The 19194-nt window shown below is 48.2% G+C and overlaps 1 protein-coding gene across 1 annotated transcript in view; it reads left to right on the top strand.

Annotated features, from left to right (window-relative positions):
* The first annotated feature begins 388 nt into the window (after positions 1 to 388).
* MYOF (myoferlin) overlaps positions 389 to 19194 on the top strand; it is a 1388224-nt gene continuing 1369418 nt past the window's right edge. Inside the window, exon 1 of the mRNA XM_069611360.1 lies at positions 389 to 622. Within this exon, the coding sequence (XP_069467461.1) occupies positions 535 to 622 (88 nt within the window). The 5' untranslated portion in view covers positions 389 to 534. The remainder of the gene's footprint in view (positions 623 to 19194) is intronic.

Raw genomic sequence — 19194 nt, forward strand, 5'->3', positions numbered from 1 at the left:
AGCTGGATTCTAAATTACAATCTTCGTGAGGGTGTGGAAGAAAAGAGGGTGGTTGAAATAGGGATATGGATGTATGGCCATGCACGACAGACGCAATAATATTAGTCTGTACAGAAGCTGTTTGTGGTAAGTTACGCTCTGGTGCACCAGATCTCTTTTCTGAGGTATTAAGTGTGATCATCCAGTAGACTAGGCGTGTGCGTCTCTCTGTGCTGCAGTTCCCTGCGGGCCAAGGAAAGTCTTCACAGGCTGGGACCTGCTTCCTCTCGCCCGGAGTGCTGGGAGCGGGTGCTCAGGTATGCGTGTGTTTATAGAGAGCGGAGGAGAACAGCGGATCCGCCCTGAGCTGAGCTGAGCTGAGCGTGATGGCCCTCCCCCTGTGACTCCCGGCGCCTCCTACCCGCCTCGGTTTCCCCTGGAGCAGGTCCCGAACAGTGCCTCGCAGAGCGTCGGACCGCAGACTCCTGGAACTGGCCAAGCTCCTCATAGACCCCTGCCCGCATCCAGGCGCTCGCGCCCCGTGTCAGCAGCACCATGCTGAAGGTTATCGTGGAATCCGCCAGCAACATCCCCAAGACAAAATTGGGGAAGCCGGACCCCGTCGCCACCGTCGTCTTCAAAGGTAAGGGAGCGCGCAATCTATCACCAGGGCGTGGTGTTCCTCACAGCACCTGTGCGCGGTGTGGAGCAGGGGCCCGGCTCCGCGTGCACACGCCCCGGGGAGTCTGCTCGCCTTAATTAAGGTTCATGCTCTTTACAAAGTGTCCAGCGAACTCTCTGAATGTGTGGTGCTTTTCCCTGATTCTAAAAATAGAACCGTTGTCACAATAAATGCCAGATGCGGAGGGGTTTTTCTTTTTTCCTTTTGGGTCTGGCAGCCCGTGCTGGTTTATGTGTCTCTCCGGGGAAGTTTCGGGGAGGTGGGCGTCGTGCGGGCTCTGGCAGAACCCTGCCGATTGGGCACCTCAAGATAAAAACTTGAAGCCCTGATGCCTTTGTAGAGTCCCGACCTCCCAAGGCCTGCAACTAACTAGACTAGAGGCAGTCTCCGCGGATCCCGGTGTCCCACAAATGTGTGTATTAAGCGGGAAGTATGCATTCATGTTTCAAAAACACTAGTTGTGTGTTTCAAAGGCAAACGTGGGGTTGGAAGGATAACTCTTCTGCCTCTTGCTCTCTCACCCTGCTAGTGGCGTTCCTTGAAGACAACCTCTGGGAAGCGCTGGCGTTTACATCCTGACTGAAACGAGCCCTATATGGGAGACCCACACTTCCGGTGTCCTTACTGTCTGGACTGACTGAGTGAGACGGGGGGTAGTGTTATGTAAAGTCTGCATGTATTGCGTGATGATGGACTTGATGTTCCTCCTGTGTGTCAGTGTCTAACCTCAGCATCCTACCAGTGGAGTAACTTTGCTGAAAATGTTGGGGGGGGGGGGGGGGGGTACATGACATCTGATGAAAAGGTTCCCAAGCCAAATGAATGGGGACAAAATGGTGTGCCATGAAAGTTGGGGAGGGGGGGACAAACCCCCCTGCCCCCCCCTAAAATTATGCCCATACATCCTACTATAGCCAGGGGTCTTCACCCGCCCCCTCTGAACTAAAAAGAACAAAATCTCACCTTAAATCGGATTTCCTCAACAGCCCCAGAATGTTACTTTTCACACAACGTCTTGGGTATTCTTATTTGCTGAGCCACTGCCCCATTCCCTACTTTATGCAAGAGGCGGATCCATGAACTACAATCATTTCCCAGCCTCGCGCCTCTGTTAACTTGAGGCCCCTGGTGCAAAGAGGGTGACTGATGTGTACAGGCTGTTTGGTAAGAATGTGTGGAGTCCAACTGGTGTGGGACTTTATAAGACTTCTCTCTTGGTATTGGGTAACCCACCTTTTTAATATAGGCCTGCACTCCACAAGTCGGTAGAGTGACTGAGCAGCCAGAGAGGGGTCATGTGAGATGTAGAACTGTGCAATGCAACCAGTAAATTCAAGTTAACACTTGCACACTTAAAGTTTTATAGTATAACTATATATATATATATATATATATATATATATATATATATATATATATATATATATATATATATATATATGCAAGGATAGTTAGACCATCTTTAAAAAGCAGCAAATAATAGTAACATTAAGCCCAAAGTTAGTATTCAATTCAACAAGAGCAGTAGAGCAGGTGAACAACATTTTCGTGTTCTACTAACTCCGTGTTATCAGGAGGGAAAAGTTCTAGTTAAATTAGAACATACTTTGAAAAACAGAATCTCCCAGAGGGATGTAGGCAGTCTTTTATCCCAGCAATAATCGTGTTCAACAAAACCTGTAAGGGAACAAGCATTGCCAACGCCAATAGGTTCAGAAGGGGGCATTTATGGAGCCAAAGTCAATGGCTCAGCTAGTTCAAAGTTCTGATGCTCTCTTAGAACATGTTTAGAATAGTCAGTAGTTCAAATAGAAAATGACAGCTCAAGAGGCACCACCTTGAAGCGCAAGCTGGGAGGGCAGTGCAAGTGAGTTGAGATTAAATTTAGAGGGTAAAATAGTACTCCCCAAGCTAGGAAGCGCCACAGTTGGCATGTATCCCAAACCCCACATACCTTGGTTCCAGCTGGATGCCTTCCTGTTGCAGTGATGCAGAACCTTGTTCCTGGTCCTTGGTCGTGGTGACGAAAGGGAGGATGTCTAGTGGGCTTCTGCGGCAGCACTCGAGAGAGAGTCTCTGCAGCAGTGGATTCTCCTGGATTCAGCAGCCTTTTGTGGTTTTGGCGCCTTTTTCTCCGCACCAAAGAACGAACAACTCTGGTTAGATGTTACTTAATTCCCCGGTCCAGGTCTCTGGTGAGGGGACTCTGGGTGAAGATTACCTGCTTCGGGAGGGTCCTCTGGATGCCCACAAAGTTTTGGGCGGATGTCCACAAAGTTTTGGGCTGATTCGTACTTCCGAAGACAATGCACTCAATGATGGTCAGGGGGGTCCGGGCATTGGGATTCTGCAGCCTTGGAAAGACACAGCAAGTCTGGGGTCATGCCAAAATGAAGCTTGTTTTAAGGCTAGTTGGTCCCACCACCCCAGGGAGGAAGTAGTCCCATACGGGTCTTCCCAGTCAAAACGAAAACAGGGTCCGCACAGCTGCCGGGCTTCTCCGGGCACTTGGTGGTTCAGGAGGGTGCTGCTGGCATCTTTTCATGTCTTCATCGGATGTTGTCCTCCAGTGGTCGACCCTGCCTTTAGTCCCATGAACCAAGCAAGTTGCCATTCATTCACAGCCCTAGCCAGTCAATCACCCAGCAGGGTGGCTGTCCTCCTGGACAGCCAGCCATTTGGAACTGGTTTCACTCTGGCACACCTAGAGACAAAGCACAGGGATGTTTCGGGACCCTCCCTCCCTTCCTGCCTTTCCAGAGACACTGGAGCTTAGGCAGGCTTCAGGGCTGAAGCCTGCCAAAGGCGAAATCCACCAAGGACTCAAACCTGATTCAACAGAGAAAAAGGCCAGAATAAACGAACTGACAAGAAATGGTGAAAAAAGAAACCACTACCACCAGCCATTCAAGTCAGTTAGCCTAACAGAATGTTACATGAGGAGTGGGATAACAGAGTTACTATGTAATCCCCCCCCAGCACTCCACATAGGACGCACAGAAGAAAAGGGTTAGCCAGGGGTCATCTTACTATTCTTGGGAACAGTAGTTGACCCAAGAAAATGTATTTAAACATTAAAAGAAGTCCAAGGGACCTCAGTGTTGCTGCACAAAAGGTGATGTGTATCACAATGCAAAAAGCAGATGCCTATAGAGTTTACCAGACTCCATTAAACAGTAAGAAACGCAAAAATCCTAGTCAGAAAAAACACATGAGAGAGTGAGAAAAAAGCCACACTCACTAAGTAGTTAAAATTAAAAAGAGCTGGGGGTCTCTAAAGGTAAAGGGAATTGGCCCAGAAATGAAATGAAAATTCTCCCCAACACAGGCCCAAAGGTGGGTGCTCTAGGAGATGTTGGTGGCCTCCACCCAAATACTTCCTGCTTGCATCCTTGGGGTTAGGAAAGGGCCAGAGATGTGTTGTGTTCCTGTATGGAACAGTGTGCGGATTGCGGTGCCGTGTTCTGGTCGCTGTGTCTAATGCGTGCCAGTTTAGCTGTAAAAGATGCAGATGGAGCGGCGTAACCTGAATCATACCTGCGGTAGTTCTATGTGGGTGTTGTCAGCTGGGCGTTTGTGAGTTTTGCAGCCCTTGTTGGGTCCTGCAGTCAGTGGCATGATGTTGGACCAGTTAGTGGTGCTGGAGGAACAGGAATTGATGTCTCGGGTTTGGATTTATTTCTTCTGCTCAGCCAGATGAGGGATTGCATGGCGTATAAGAATTGTAGCAAAATGTCCCCTTATGCTGCATATTGAATGCTGAAAGCCGGATCAGGTGCTTTGCTATCATCTTGCTTAAATGTCTCCCCGCACTGCTGGATGGGCTAATGTCATCTCTGGTGTAGGAGGGATACACAATGCCTGGCCTCATACCCCACTGCAGTGCCCCAGTTCCAGTTGACCGGTTGCTGCAGTGTGGAGTACTTGGGGCCGCAAACTTCCATTTAGGGTAACTTGCTGTATGAGATCCATAATGCCCCTTCCCATGCAGGCCTGGATAAAGAACGGTCACTGTCCGGTATGCCCACTTCCACCAATGGGGCAGGGCGAAAGCATGGTTACTACTCCCTCCTTGATTGCCCCTCCCCCTTGCCAAGCTTGGGTCACAAATAATGGACCTTGGGATTACCTCCCTGTTGCCAAGGATGAGATACCTCATCCTTGGCACTTAAGGGGTTAATGAAAGAGAAAACATGAGAAGGCATTGAATGGCGAAATACCGAAATCACCAAAAAAGGCCTTGGCATTGGGGGGGGACACCCATGCCAGTTAAAAGGTTAAACCCACCTGCTACCTCTCTATTGCACTTTGCTTACAAGGGACAGAAGGAGTGGCTTAAGTGGGATAAGACCTGTTTCTGCTTTGAGACCTGAGCTACTCCTCAAAGATGAGGCCCAGCACGGCCGGAACATGTCTGGGGATGCGCGTGGTCTCGTGCAGAAGGGATGTGACCAAGCAGGTCGGGCTGAAATGACCCTTTTTGGACCAAACCTGATTTGCATATGGTCTTCTTTCTGTGATGGCTTGTCAGGGGAATGACGATGGTCTGGAGGGATGCCCAGAGCAATGCCAGTGGTCAGCTCACCAATCATCACCTTCTTCTGGTTTGTGTAAGTGTAATAAGAAACAGGGGAGCGAGGCCCTAATGAGTCGCAAGACTGTGATTGGGGCCTACGAATTGCCAGCCGCAGTGGAGTCTTGTACCTAGCATGAAAGGGAGTCCAGCATATTTTAAAATGTGTGCTAATGTAATTCATCACAACTAAAATAAGTCTCTTGAAATGTAAAAAACAAAATATATTCAAAATGGGTAAACGTCGTATCCAGTCCCTCAGTTCTTTTGGGGGAAATCCATAATGTGTATGTATTAATTAACTCATTCTGATGAGACTTTTTCTCTGCTATGTTTTTCTCTTTAGAGTATTAGAAAACAATCTAATTCTAAATGCCAATATCTAATGATGTCATTTTATAGTACTGCTCTTCCCGAGTAGATGGCACTGCCAGTCCTTCTCTTTGCATTGACTCGGTGCAGGGACACGGGCGGGGGGGGGCAACAGGAGGGGAGCCCCGCCCCAGCGCATGGCCCGCATCCTGATTGGTCCAAGCTCTCATCCTGTCATTAGGCTCTGGCTAGAAGTAGAGACTGCTCTCAGGACAGCCTTATCGTTGAGTAGGGGCAGGTGATCATCGCTGCTGGCGTGTCACCTAGACGGGTGGGAAGGAGGGGGCACAATTCTCAAGCTACTACTGCGTGCCCCCCCAATCTGAGGCGACAGCTCGCACATCATGCACTGCTTGAGCAGCGGGTGGGTCCCGGGGCTGCAGTGGCTCCCAGTGTGCCGCTAGCAGGAGAGCTGCACCGCCTCCCTCCTGGCTGGCCACTAGGCTCGGACTGACCTATAGGGCAAGGGCAGTGCCTGAAGCGCAGGCCCAGCGTGCTAGTCTGGGCCTGTTTTTTTCACCTCGCAAAGTACAGTTTTGACCAGTGTTGCTGCACAAATATTCTTTAAGTGCATGATTTGCAACACACTTTACCTTGAAATTCCCCCATCGGGAACTATTCAGACTGTCATAAAAGGAGCGAATGTCCATAACTCGTGCATCCGTCCATTTGTACCATTACATAGCAACTGCTCATTGCACTCCACCCCTATCCCCCTAAACCCCCCAGAAATGTGTAGAATGAGTCTTGTTTTTGTTGTTGGCATAAAAAGGCTGCATATTTATTTTCCACAACATCATAAAACCACACTGCACACATTAGTGGAAATAACTCTGAAGATGCGGCGACTGCTCCCTGTCCAACCATCTGCTTCCCCCTTTCTTTCCCAAAGTCCTTTAAAGGCCCAACTCTCCCAAACCTTTGCGCCTGCGCCTCGCCTGCCCATGCAGGTGTTCCTGGGCGGGGAGAGTGCCGTTTCCTTCGGGGGGGAGCTGAGCCCTTGTTGTTCCCCCAGATGCCCCTGCTGCTTAGGCTCCCAAGGGGCGCTGGTCTGAGAAGAGCAAAGACCCTTCCGGCTTTCTCCTGGCTCATCCGGAGTCTCTCTTGTGCTTGGTCGCCCAAAAAGAGCCACACCGCCTCGCTGTCCTGCGATGTCGACGACCAGGTTTGTCTGTTCCTTGCCCTATTGTTGGGTGGGTGAGAACACGAAATCCTCTTTGTAGTCCTTTCGGGTAGGCGTCCTTCTGCCAAAGCTGGATGGAAACTGCCCGCAGTGAGGAGCCTGTCTGCTATAAAGGGGGTAGCTCTGCCCCTTTCTTTTGTAGCCCTTTGCAGGCTTTCTTGATTTCTGCCGGCGCCTCCCCTTCGCCCCGAGGGGGAAGGGGGAGGACAGGAGGACACCGCCCGGGTTATCGGGGGTGCCTCCTCCATTTTCCTTTGGTTCTTGTTCGTCGTCACTGGCATTTACGTCTGTCGGCCACATTTTCATTGGTATCCCAGTCCGACCCTACCGACCACTGGGCCCCTCACTCTGCTGTCCCCTCTGTGCTAGGGGCTGAGGTGCAGCTCCGCCTCCCTGGGAGCTTGTTGCAGTAGATGCGTTTTTCCATGTGTTGGGAATAATGGAAACAATGACTTTGTTGCTATTTTTAGCCCACATGCCTGTAATCATTTACAGAATTCTTACCAGTTTTGACATCGGATGCTTTGTTTTGATAGCAGGATTTTGGAGCACTCCGTCTATTCCCCCCCCCCCCCAAGGCTACATTAGAGCATTTTCTTTTTTGCTATAGGACAAGAGTATGCAAACTTTGGCTCTTTAGATGTTTTGGACTACAGCTCCATTGTTCCATACGTAACATAGTCAACAGCCCAGATGTCGTGTGAATTGTACGGTCACAGACCTCTGCTATAGGGCATGGAGGACACTCGGTCGCTTCACTACAAACACGTTTACACAGGGCTAAAAGCTAGCATCAAAGCGCTGTACGCCTTTATTGGTGCTCAATGTATCGATCTCGGTAGAGGAAGGGCGGAGTCGGGCCTGCTGTGCGCTTTGAACTTGAGATGCAGGTTGGCTTCATGTCTGAGACCGGCCCTTAATTTCCCTTACCCCGCGATTCTGCTAAGACCCCCTCCCCCCACCCCCTTCCAGTTCTCTTCGATGAAGGAGTTGTATGGCACCGCGCAATCTCCCTTAAAGTAATTGCGAGTCTATGTAGTCCTGCCTGTCGACGAGCAGCCGCAATGCCCCCTCCGCATGACTGAGGCTTGAATCACGGGCTCTCCATCGCGCCTGGGCGCCTAGACAAACACTCCTCTTGCTCTGAAGTAAAGTGTGTGTTTCTCACACTCGGTGGCGGGTCAGAACTGCCGTTTAAACAAGGCTTGGTTTCGTTGGAAGAATAAACAAACGCGGTAATGCAGGCTGGTAAACGCACTGCTGTAAAAACCGGTCGTCGCAGTACATCCCCCTCGCCTCCAGCCGACACCCCCCAGCGGAGCTCGAGCTTTCCCCACCTCGATATTCCTCAGTTGCGATAGGAATTTCCAAGGCCGAGAGCATGACATCAGCCGCTCACTTCCTTCCAGAAGATGACTTTTTTCCCCGCCACCGCACCCCACTCAGTTCTGTTCTTTGCGATTGTGAACAGAGCAGGGAATTAATTGGGTGGAGGGATGGGGGGGGGGGGGGGTATGGATTGTCAGCGTTAACAGTGCATTCCTGAAGGCTCTTCATTTTGTTACCCATCGGGCACATGGTGACCGATACAAGTCTTGCAGATATTGGGGGTGGAGCCATTTTTCTGCTACAAATGCCGACGCTAAAGTGATTGGATAAGGTCTGCTTGACTAATGGCCTTGCCTCCAGCACGAGCCCTGCAGATGATAGTCATGTGCACTGGAGTTCCTGCATGACCGTTGCATGTGTGAGATCCCTGCATGCGAACCCTGTGATCTTTGTTCGTTTGCAATGCCCCTATGTTGGGTGTCTGTGTCTGTGGTTCTCCTCACGGTTTCAGTGTGTTTACATACTTTCCGCTCTTTGTGGAAGTGTGATGTCGCACTTCTAAATTCTAGGATCTGCAAGGCCCTGTTGTTTTATGTTAAGCTGTATTTGTAAAGTGCAGCACCGTTTCAGTGGCTTCTTGGTGCTGATGGCTGCCATGCAGGTGCAGGTTTGTCACTGGGGATGGGGCTGCCCTTGGGGTGGATTTCTGTGGTGGGAAGCTGCTGCGCTATATATCATGACACGCTACGGCAGGGGTCTTCAACCTTTGGCTCTACAGATGTTTTGGACTACAACTCGCACCGTCCCTAACCACTGTAGACAAAGGCCAGATATCATGGGATTTGTAGTCTGAAACATGTGGAGAGACAAATATTGCAGACGCCTACTCTAGGGTATGACGTTGGCATGTCTTTGGCTCGGTTGTGGTCTGGCTTTCAGGGCTTCCTGGAGCTGTGGGTGTGTTACAGCCACGAACACCAGACGGGATAGCAAAGGCCCTTCCAATTCCCTACAAGGTTCGAAATTCTGGGAGCTATTTAGCTCCTGGCTGTATCCTAGGAGAGCCTAGTGGGCTTCAAACCTAGAGCTACCCAGAGCAACTTTTAGCCCCCCGGGCTAATGGGGGGCTTTACACAACATGCATATCTGAAATTGCTGTTAAGGCCTTGCGGATAGGACACCTCACAGCATTCGTCCAATTTATAGCAGAGAAACTTGGGCCCATCAAAGCCTCCCCACTGCAAGAACCGAAGACTCGGCCATAGGACATAGTATACTGTCTTTCATTATCCAATGCAGGGATCCTACAGAAAAAAACAATTCTCCAGCAATCTCTCAGCTCCCAAGCCTGTGTCGCACATTTGTATGCACAAGTGACGTCACAAAAATCGGGTCCACCCCAAAAACCTTCAGGGGGTCCTCAAAGGTCAGCTTAGACTAACTACATATGGAAGAACTTAGCATTATTAGGTTAATTGGTCCCTCATATCGGGTGGCTCTGCTGGAGACTTCCCCCAAATGTAACTGACTAGACTGTTGCAGGGTCACAGGAAGACCATTGGCCCATGCAACATTTTACACCACCTCACAAATTGAGCTTCTGGATTGGGTAGAGCGGGTTTCCCAGGCCTTGTACCCTTTCTGGTCACAGAGCTCGGTGTACCTTTTGAAAGTGATGGGAAGAAACTTTGGAAGGCTGTGTGTTGCATATTGTTGTCACTGGTCTGATCACCTAGCCTGAGGCAGTGCCTGCAGGTTGCAGTTTTGGTGGTCAACGCTTGTATCATTCTACTCCGTCTCTCTGGGAACAGCTTCTCTTCCCACCACAAGTAAATGAGAATTGTCCTTGTCTGCTGGGTCATGTGTAAGAGGACCGGAAAACGAAGCCCTTTTGTCTGCAATTATGACGATTTCATGCCAAATTTTTGCAGGTAGCTTGCTGCCTCGGGAACCAGGGATATTTCACCTGCCCTGGTCCTTGGCTGTGAGCACCAGCTCTGTGCCTCGTTCTGCAGGGATAGTCTCTCCCCTTCCATGTATTTGAGACCAGTCTTTGCCTACCTGATTTACTTCAGTCACCCTATGTGTTTTGATAGCTTCTTGTAGTTAGATGCAATAAAGCATATGCAAGCTTGGTACACATATATTCGGCATCTTGCTGTTTTGATTTGGCAAAGAAAGACATGGCTCAATTATTTAAATGTATCAGTCCTCTACCTACAGGAGACATAAGCATGTTTTTTCATGTCTACAAGTAATAAACTAGCACATGTTTGTGTAGCTTCACGAGTGAATGCATATTTGCTTCCTGGCTAACACAGCTATGTCATGATGTCATTGATACCTGGCTTTGTCAGTCGATCTCCTCCATTAATGAGACCTCTGTCTCCTCGAAACCATCAACTGGATACGATTTGAATGGCTGTCTGAGAGAATATCTTTTGTCATATCTGTGATACATTGGTGCAGTCGGTGACTGGCCAGGCAGCAAGTTGCACCTTTAGTACTCCATTCTGAGGGTCCACGGTCTCATAGGGGCCATTCCAGGTACCCTCTTTATTACATTTGAGAATGTTAATAAGGAGCATTGGGACCGATCTAGTACAGCTTTTCATCATAATGGGCATAAAGTTAGTTTGCATCTCATGTGGAAATTGGATTGGCTGCATGCTGGCACCTGGTTCCCCAGCAGTAGCTTCTGCTTACTGGGGGATGCCTGACACCCACGAGCTGGTTTTAGCTCCTGCTCCTCATATCAGAATTATGAACCCTACGGCCTGGGCCCTGAAGGGCCACAAGCTCACAGGTGGTAAAGGCAGGAAAGCTTTTGAAACTACAGGCACACTTTGGGAGCCGTGGCCGGATTGCCTGGAAGGCTTTGAAGCCTGATACAAGCTTTATGGGAACGGCTGGAGTGGTCTGGATTCTTCTTGGCCTGTGTGTGAGGTATTTTTGTAGTTTATTTGCATAACAGTCCTTTCTGTGTTCTTGACCTAGGGTGTAAGAGGGCCTCGGGGGTGAACACCGGTCAGATTTGGGTCTAGAGATGATTTGTGTTTTGCAGATCTTTCAGACCCAGTTGATGATGGTGAAGTTTTGGCATGGTAAAGGGTTCATTCCCACAGGCGCTGGAGCCAGCTGGTGCCATGGAGTATCTGGCGTGGACTGCTCCGCAGGTTGTCCACCTGTATACCTGCAGAGTGTGAAAAGATGGGACGGGGATTCTATTGAAGATGGCTTCCCTCGCTGCCCTCCTGGCCGCATGTGGACTATTCTAAAGGGAAAGGTCGAAGTCTAAATTTGCACTGGTGCTGTTTGTGGTGCCCACATTGGGGAACCTTTGATATGGGTGCAGGCGGGGGGGGGGGGGGGGGTTAGCCTCCAGAGTGTGTTATATGGAAGAGGGGAAGTGTCCTCAAAGGTCAAGAGGAGAAAAGCAGGCGAGACGGGGAGGGAGTCTTGATGGTGAGCGGTTGATTGCATAAGTCAGACCATGTAGAGTAAAATCCAGTTGTATGCACTAATATAAATATATATATATATATAAATATACTTTTTTTTTTTAAAGCATGAAAAGGCTGATTGGGGTGCTCACTTGATACCAAACATTGGGACGGAAAATGCTTTCTTGCATTCTAGGTGCTGGGCTGGTGATGTAAGCAAGTCCAGATGTATTCTGCTTTGTTAGGCATGATGCCATATGCGGGCCCGTGATGATGCTTGCTGACTGAGCAGGTCCATACTCCGGCATATATGGCGGTGCCAGAGCTCACCTTGGTGGGACTCACCCCTTCTTGCCCACATCTGTGCATTGCATAAAACAGATCCGAGCTGGCCCAATGTGGTTTGGTGATGCAGACTAGCCTATTATCGACTTTAGCTGGGAATATTGGGATGTTTAATGATTAAATCACAGTGAAAATTCAATTTATAGCAGAAGTATATTGAATTTTCTTTTACGAATAGTCAGAATTATAAGTCTAGATGTATTGCTTGTTCACATTTTTGGGTATATTCCCCCCCAACCTCCAAGGGATGGCAGGGGTTTTTTGTTTTTTTATTTTTATTTTTTTGGTACTCCGTTCAACGGCCTCCCTTTTTGAGTCCCCACCCATTGCCTCACTGGAAATGTGACCGCATGTGCATTTCTGGAGTGCCCAGCGAGCCCCAGCAGCACCCCGTACCCTGGTTCCCTTGGCAGGCCAGCCTGCACACCTTCTTGCGTGCAGGCACTGGCCGGTGGCAGCAGATGGTACTGTTTAGTAGGATGCCCCATTTTGGAGCAGCTTTAAGTTATGCAAAAGAGGCGTGTTCCTGCGAGTCTGGGTTTGAATGGCGATTCCAGACCCAACAACGAAGTGGTGTTTGAATGGTGCATTGTTTCATTGTTGGTGGGATGTGCATCCTTCTACCAAGGTCTGTTTAAGAATATCGGGGATTAAGAAGTATCTGCACCATAACCTTCTTCAAATGCTGGGACTTGTCTCAAACTGTCTGGACGAAGAAATTGCCCAAGCAAGATGAAGGCTCCGCTTCTGAATTCCGCTATCTGACTGCAGAGTATAACTGCAGCGGCCTGCGCGCTCCCGGCACTGGCCCCCACTTTTCCTAACTCGGACTGCACAGCCACGATCTTCACAGGATTCTGTGTTCTATAGAATAACAAGTCATGGGTCGAAATTAAGATTGGATATGCATGAGCTAAAGGGTGCTCCTGGGTATCCAGCATTAACCAGTGACTAAGATCTACCACTGGGGAACCAGGCACTAATGCATAGCGTTCCACAAATCTAACTCCCCATAAGATGCAAACATATTGCTTCGTCCATTACTTTGACCCCATATGCTTTAAATGTTGTACAGCTGTGTTCTAATGTTTATTAGTAGCTTCTGCCAAATGCACTGAGCTAAATTCACATAGCTGTTTTCGTTCAGCATCAGTTGGTCCTGGGGAGCCAAACGTAGCTCTTGGTAGCTATTGATGTCAATCTAACCAGGCTCCTCCAGGCCACAAGCAGGAGCTAAATAGCTCCAAGCTCCCCTCAATTTGGAACCCTGCACTTGTAGATGGAGAAACGGCCCTACTCCTGTCCCGTACCTTAACACTTCTGCAACACACTACCAGAAGGTAACGTTCAAGACCTGTGCTACAGCATCTTGTTTGCCACTGAATCAAAGGGTCATAGCCTGCACTGCAACATGGTTACAAGCTTGACTTTGGATGCTACTCAAGCTTGCTCCAGCACTTGGCTCGTCTTCAGCCGAGACACCATGTCTTGGGCCATTTCGCCATCCACCTTGTTCGGAGGACATTTGCTGCATAGCTGCACCTCGTCAGCTGAACCATGACTAGACCTATTCTTTTCTCCATAAAAGGAGACTCGCTGCTGGACTCTGTTGCATCGGTTAGTTAACATTGGGACACAGGAAAGCATTGGTCCCTCATGGAACAGTCTATAAAATAAATCCTATTGGTAAAGCTTGGGCAAATGCAAGCAGGGTCAGCTTTGCCCGTTTTCCAGAGCGTGTGGTATCTGCAAGCAGAGAGGCATGTGATGAGGTTGCTCTAGCATTTGAAGCAGGTGTCTGATGATTGACAGACCCTCCTCGCTTCGCTGTTGCTATGGGGACTTGTGAAGAAGACAGACTTCACTATATCTCTACTTTTTGTTATAGAATGTGTGTGTTGAAAGGGTTGTGTCCTTCTGAAGGAACAGTTCCCCGCTGTTCCCTGTGTGGCAGGAGTGCGTTTGGCACTGCTGGTGTACATACTTGTCACTTGGCTTCGTGAGCAGGCATGTGTATCCTTGCCTGGTGGACTTGTGGATAATCGTTAACTGCACTTGGCTGCCTTCTCCAGTTAACTCCTAGCAGTGGGTCATGCATGATGCAGGATGATGCAGATTCCATTTGCCTTTAGTTCTCGTTGGGGATTCCAGAATGGCTGATCAATGGGTCAGAGTGACAGACTTTACTGATTTTCACCAACTCGCTGCTTTGTGTCACACTGCTTGGGCACCACAATCCTTGAAGCCATGAAGACACCTGCCTTGACACCGTCACTCGTCAGTTACACAAAGGTCATCATGGTATCATGTCCTGGGGGCATGAAGGTTGGATCCCTGTATACCAATCGTGAATGAGAGGCCGGCACTTCCTGCCACAAAACGTGTGGTCGCAGAAGTCCAGCCCTTCATAAAGCAACCGATTGATGATCTGGGACTCTTGGCACCATAGGGCTCGAAATTGAGGGGTGCTGTGAGCTATTTAGCTCCTGCTTGTTACCTAGAAGAGCCTGGCTAGCTTGAGCCCAACAGCTACTAGGAGCTACTCTTGGCTCCCAGGCCAACTGATGCCAAACGAACAAACGTATGTGACTTTAACTCTGTGCATTTGGCCCAATTTATACATAAGAATGAGGACATATCTATATGACATTTAAAACATAAGGGGTCTTAGAAAGATAAGCAAAATGTTAAGTTTTTATTTTACGTTCCAGTTAGATTTGCGCGATGCTGTTCACTAACCCCTGGCCCCGCAGTGGTAGTTCTTGCTCACTAGTTAATGCCGCGTGCCCAGGAGCTGCTTCAGGATCATGCTTATCGAATCTGAATTTCGACTTAATTTGTCATGAGGCTCTGAAGGCTGAGTGTAGGTTAGCTATGATCCAGTCTGGATTGTAAAGGGCAGGCCAACATGTAAGGACACTTATAATGGTAATCTATTGGCACATCGATGGCCAGATGGGCTAGATACGGATGCGCCATTGACTTCATGGGCGAGTGAAGTTGCATCAACTTCAGAAACACCCATTGACACAAACTCAACCTTTGGGAGCATTGGCTGAATCTGGAAAGACGATGCCTTAAATACTGATAACATTCCAGACCCAGAGAGACGACATACAGAAGCACCCTAAAGGAATCCGGAATGACTGGGAGTGAGGAGACCGGCCGGTAGTGGCCGCTAGCAGCTTAGTCTGGCAACACTGTAGACAGGCACAGACTAAGGTACTCATTAATGTAAATGCAGTGCAGCTGCGTTGCCGCCTGGGCAGACCTTTGGAAACTCAGAGGGTAAGCATGCATCGGGTATCTGACCAGATCAAGTCTTTCACTAAATCCACCTAGGCTTCCTCTGGGGGAGCAGGACGCCCTGCCTGCTATTCATAAGTCTGAATACGAGAGTGTGTGTGTGTGTCTACCTCCACAGGGAGCCGAGCCGAGGAGCTTGGAGGTTAACCAGAGGTGCGTTGGTGGGGTGTGTGGGTGGGTGCATAGCTCTGGACATCTAAAGTTACAAAGGAGAGCTGTGGGAAGTAGCATGGGGCAGCAGCACCATATTTGAACATCTATTTTGCGTCTCTCCGCCTCCTGCAGCTTTGGGTCGACTGTACCCATTGCTACAGTACCACTATACACCAGAGAAGCCACAACTCCGTGTGCAATGACTTCATCTCTTGCCGTTTCTACTTCAATAGCCCCAGGGGAACGTATGTTAGCTACGGGGCACTCCGGATGCACACGGAATGAAGTCCGTTCTTCACAGCACTGAGAACACTAAAGCGTGAAATATCACTCACCAGTGGATCGAGGCAAGTGCATATATTGTGTCCTCCTTAAGAACCACCGCCGATCAAACTCCAGCCACCGGCCCATCCAATCAAGCTCTGACATGGGCACAATAGACAATGCCCACGAAGGCCTGCAGGGTCTGAAATTGATTCGGTGACCGGGAGCTAAAACCAGCTCCTGGGTGTCGGGGATCCACCCAGTAGGCAGTAGTTACCACCGAGGAGCCAGATGCAAGTATACAGCCCTCTGCAAATCCAGGTTCCACATGAGATGCAAACTTTAATTTGTTTGCCCATTATATTTGATCCAGTATGTTGAAACCTGTCCTAATTCTTCTTTATTCGCAGTCTCAAAGATAATGTTGGATATGCATGTCTGTAAGGCATCTGTTATCCCGGGAGCTAAAGTTGCTCCTGTTGGCGCTAGGTTTCAAGCTAACGAGGCTCTCCTTGGCTAGGAGCAGGAGCCAAATAGCTCCCAGCTATTTCATAACCCTGGCATGCTTCTGTACCTGAGATGACCACTGTGCTCCTGTAACCTCTCTGTGTAACTCCTTTCTCCTTCAGTAAATGAGGAAAAAGGGTGAGCATTGCCTGCTTTCATTATAATTGTTCTTATTATAACAGTCTTGATACCAACGAGTGGTTTCCAAGCACGGGATCGGGATGCAAACCTGGGTTGCCTGCATTGTCTTGCTTCCAAGACAGATGCGTTGCCCCTGAGCTATCCGTCCCCACCCGCCACATTAAGGTGTTGCACACACGTGCTACATTTTTTGCAGTTTGTATTAAACGTATTCTGAGGCCACGCAGTGGGTCTTCGTCCAACCTAAGGAAGTACTCAATGGCTAAAGATGCCACTGTGCTATCCTAACCGAAGGGAGTGCGCCCCAGTAACACGTGAAAGTAGCTTGCTGCTTTTGATGGTTATTCTGTAGCTTCCGGCTTGCATTTGAAACTTTGCCATGCACGTTGTGTCTGTACCAAGGAGCAGAATGGTAAAATGGCTGAAGTGCCCTAACCAGCCCGGTTATTGTGTTTAAGTCTGTTGGCCTGTAATGTTGCTGAAAAATGCCATCTGCGCCGTGCACAAAGCCCTCAAACTGGCCACTAAACCGTCCCACAATAGCTCGTCAGCCGGTTCTTTGGCTTTGCTATGTTTCCCTAAGCCTGCTGTGGATTTCAGCAATGCCGGGACTGGAAGTTGGGGGTATCCCTTCATGGACTCCTAAAGTTGGGTGTCTGAACCAGGGAGTATGGAGCTGCTGAGGTAGTGTGTGGACGTGGAGTCAGGGCAAAGGGGGCTACAACTAGGTGGCGTGTACCCTGCACACAGACACTGCCTACCTCCGGCCCCAACCAGCTAAAATGAGAAACATTGAATGTCCTGTTTGAACTTATGAATTCAAGCCGACCTCAGGGATTGCACCACAGTCGTTGGGCTTGCAGGCCAGACACTTCACCACTGCACTATATAACCTCATGAAAAACAAAAAACAACTGAATGTGAAATGTCCCATTTCGGTACTTCAAGTTCCACGGAAAATATTTGTATTGTTTATTGGAGTTTAAACCATGCACACCTTTTAACGTTTTCAAAAACACTATTGGAAGAAAATCTCCTCTTGGTTTTGTGTGAATGCGTCCTGTGCAATTTGGGTGGTTCTGCAAAGCCAATTTAATGAAATGTGCATATTCCACCTTGATATGCTAATTTATGGGGGTCACTTGCCATTGAGTTTGTTGACGAGGCCCCCACTTGAATTTTTAGGACTTGCCCCTGCTGCCTACCATCTAAGACCAACGCTGCATCTCATTAAATGATGCACAGGTCTGAAGATGTCAGAAGGTTTATTTTTTTATTTTTTTTCTTCATTTGCAATATTGGCTTTTTTCAAAACCTTTTAGTAAAGGAAAGAACATGATATCCAAACCATAATTTCTCAACGGCATCAAAAGTCCGGTCTAAAAACCATAAAAATCTGTAACCACATATGAAATACATCAACTAAAATTCCCCCGCTTTATCATAATGTAGCAACCAAAAATTAGGACAAGACCCCGTCACAAAGTCCCGCAAATTACATTCAACCAAGTACAGTTCCCCCCCCCCACATGTCGTACATAAGATCAACATAGACCCATTTAAATCCTTTGTGCTCTAATCTTGAATATCAGTTCCAAAAAAGATACTGCCGACAAGACCCGAGAGAAGCATTCCCCCCTTTAGTAAAAGGGTCCACTGTTCCGCTGGAGTTAAGGTATTTGCTCTATTCACAGAGCTTACAAAAAACCTGGCTCTTAATTGCGTAAGAGAGGTGCAGAATAGCAATAAATGTCTAATGTTTTTTTCCACTGAACCGATTCAATTACAAAAGCTAAATTGCTGTTTTGTTGTGTTTTTTTACAATAAACCTAGCAGCCAGGACCTAAACCATAGCCTCATAAATTGGGCCCTAGAGAAGCCATTTGGAAATTTAGATGGGTACCTTGGAAGAGTGCCAGCCACCCTTGCTTCATATTTTAGGTTTTAAAAGCGTTTAAACCAATTGGCCTCTTGCATGGTCACAATCCAATCTGCTCTCCACAAATTCTTTTTAACTTTCATCGGGTTTTGTGTAAGGTCGTCCCCAGTGGCAGATGCTTTACCCAATAATTCCTCAGTCAGTGGTGTATTTAGGCTTTCTGCTGCCCTAGGCCCAAAAAAGTGCATGCACCCCCAATTTATCTCTGCAACTTGACCAGATTCCGTTCCTTCAACCAACTCTGTCCGCGTTGTCCAAACTATGCCCCTTCACCCCCATTTCAGCTCCATAACATTAGAAGGACGTTTTTAAGGTTGCAGGGATTAGAACAGTATTTCCTCCTCTCTATTAATTTAAGCCTGTCATCTTCTATGTTATGTTTGTTCAAAGTGTTTTTATATCTTTTCTGGCCAAGATTTGGAGAAGGCAGTGTGTTCTACAGTTTCGTGCACCAGAGCTAATTGTCTACTTTCGGTTAAGTTTGTCAAACTATCTTTTAGAGGAAGTGATAATAACATGAGTGGTCTGCCAACTGGACACAAGTGAGCGAAGGTTGGAATGAGGAATTTTGGTTTCAATGCTAATATCTGTTTTTTTTTCACCAATTGCCTACTTTCACTCTGAGAAGCACCTAGACTGCTCTGTAATATGAATGCAACATAACTACACTTCTATATCCGGTCTTGTCAAATGGCAAAGTTTACATAAGAAATGCATGCTAGTGGTACAGGCACATCTTATTAAAATGTTGAATAAAAAGAGAACAACCCCCTTCTCATGGTTACAGCTCTGGTGGTAGCTGGAAATGAGGCAAGTTACCTGCTGCAGCGGATGCACCTCTAATTCCTTGGGCTGGAACGCTATTAAAATATGGCCAAATCACAAGTGAAATTTGTAAACTCTAACTGGGCAGAAACACCTCAGTAGATTAAGGCGGTTCTTGCAATCTTTGGCTTTGCATTCTCATGGTGGAGTAAT

Source organism: Ambystoma mexicanum, chromosome 8 (assembly GCF_040938575.1).
Source record: "Ambystoma mexicanum isolate Mex_15411 chromosome 8, UKY_AmexF1_1, whole genome shotgun sequence".
In the NCBI taxonomy this organism is placed as follows: domain Eukaryota; kingdom Metazoa; phylum Chordata; class Amphibia; order Caudata; family Ambystomatidae; genus Ambystoma; species Ambystoma mexicanum.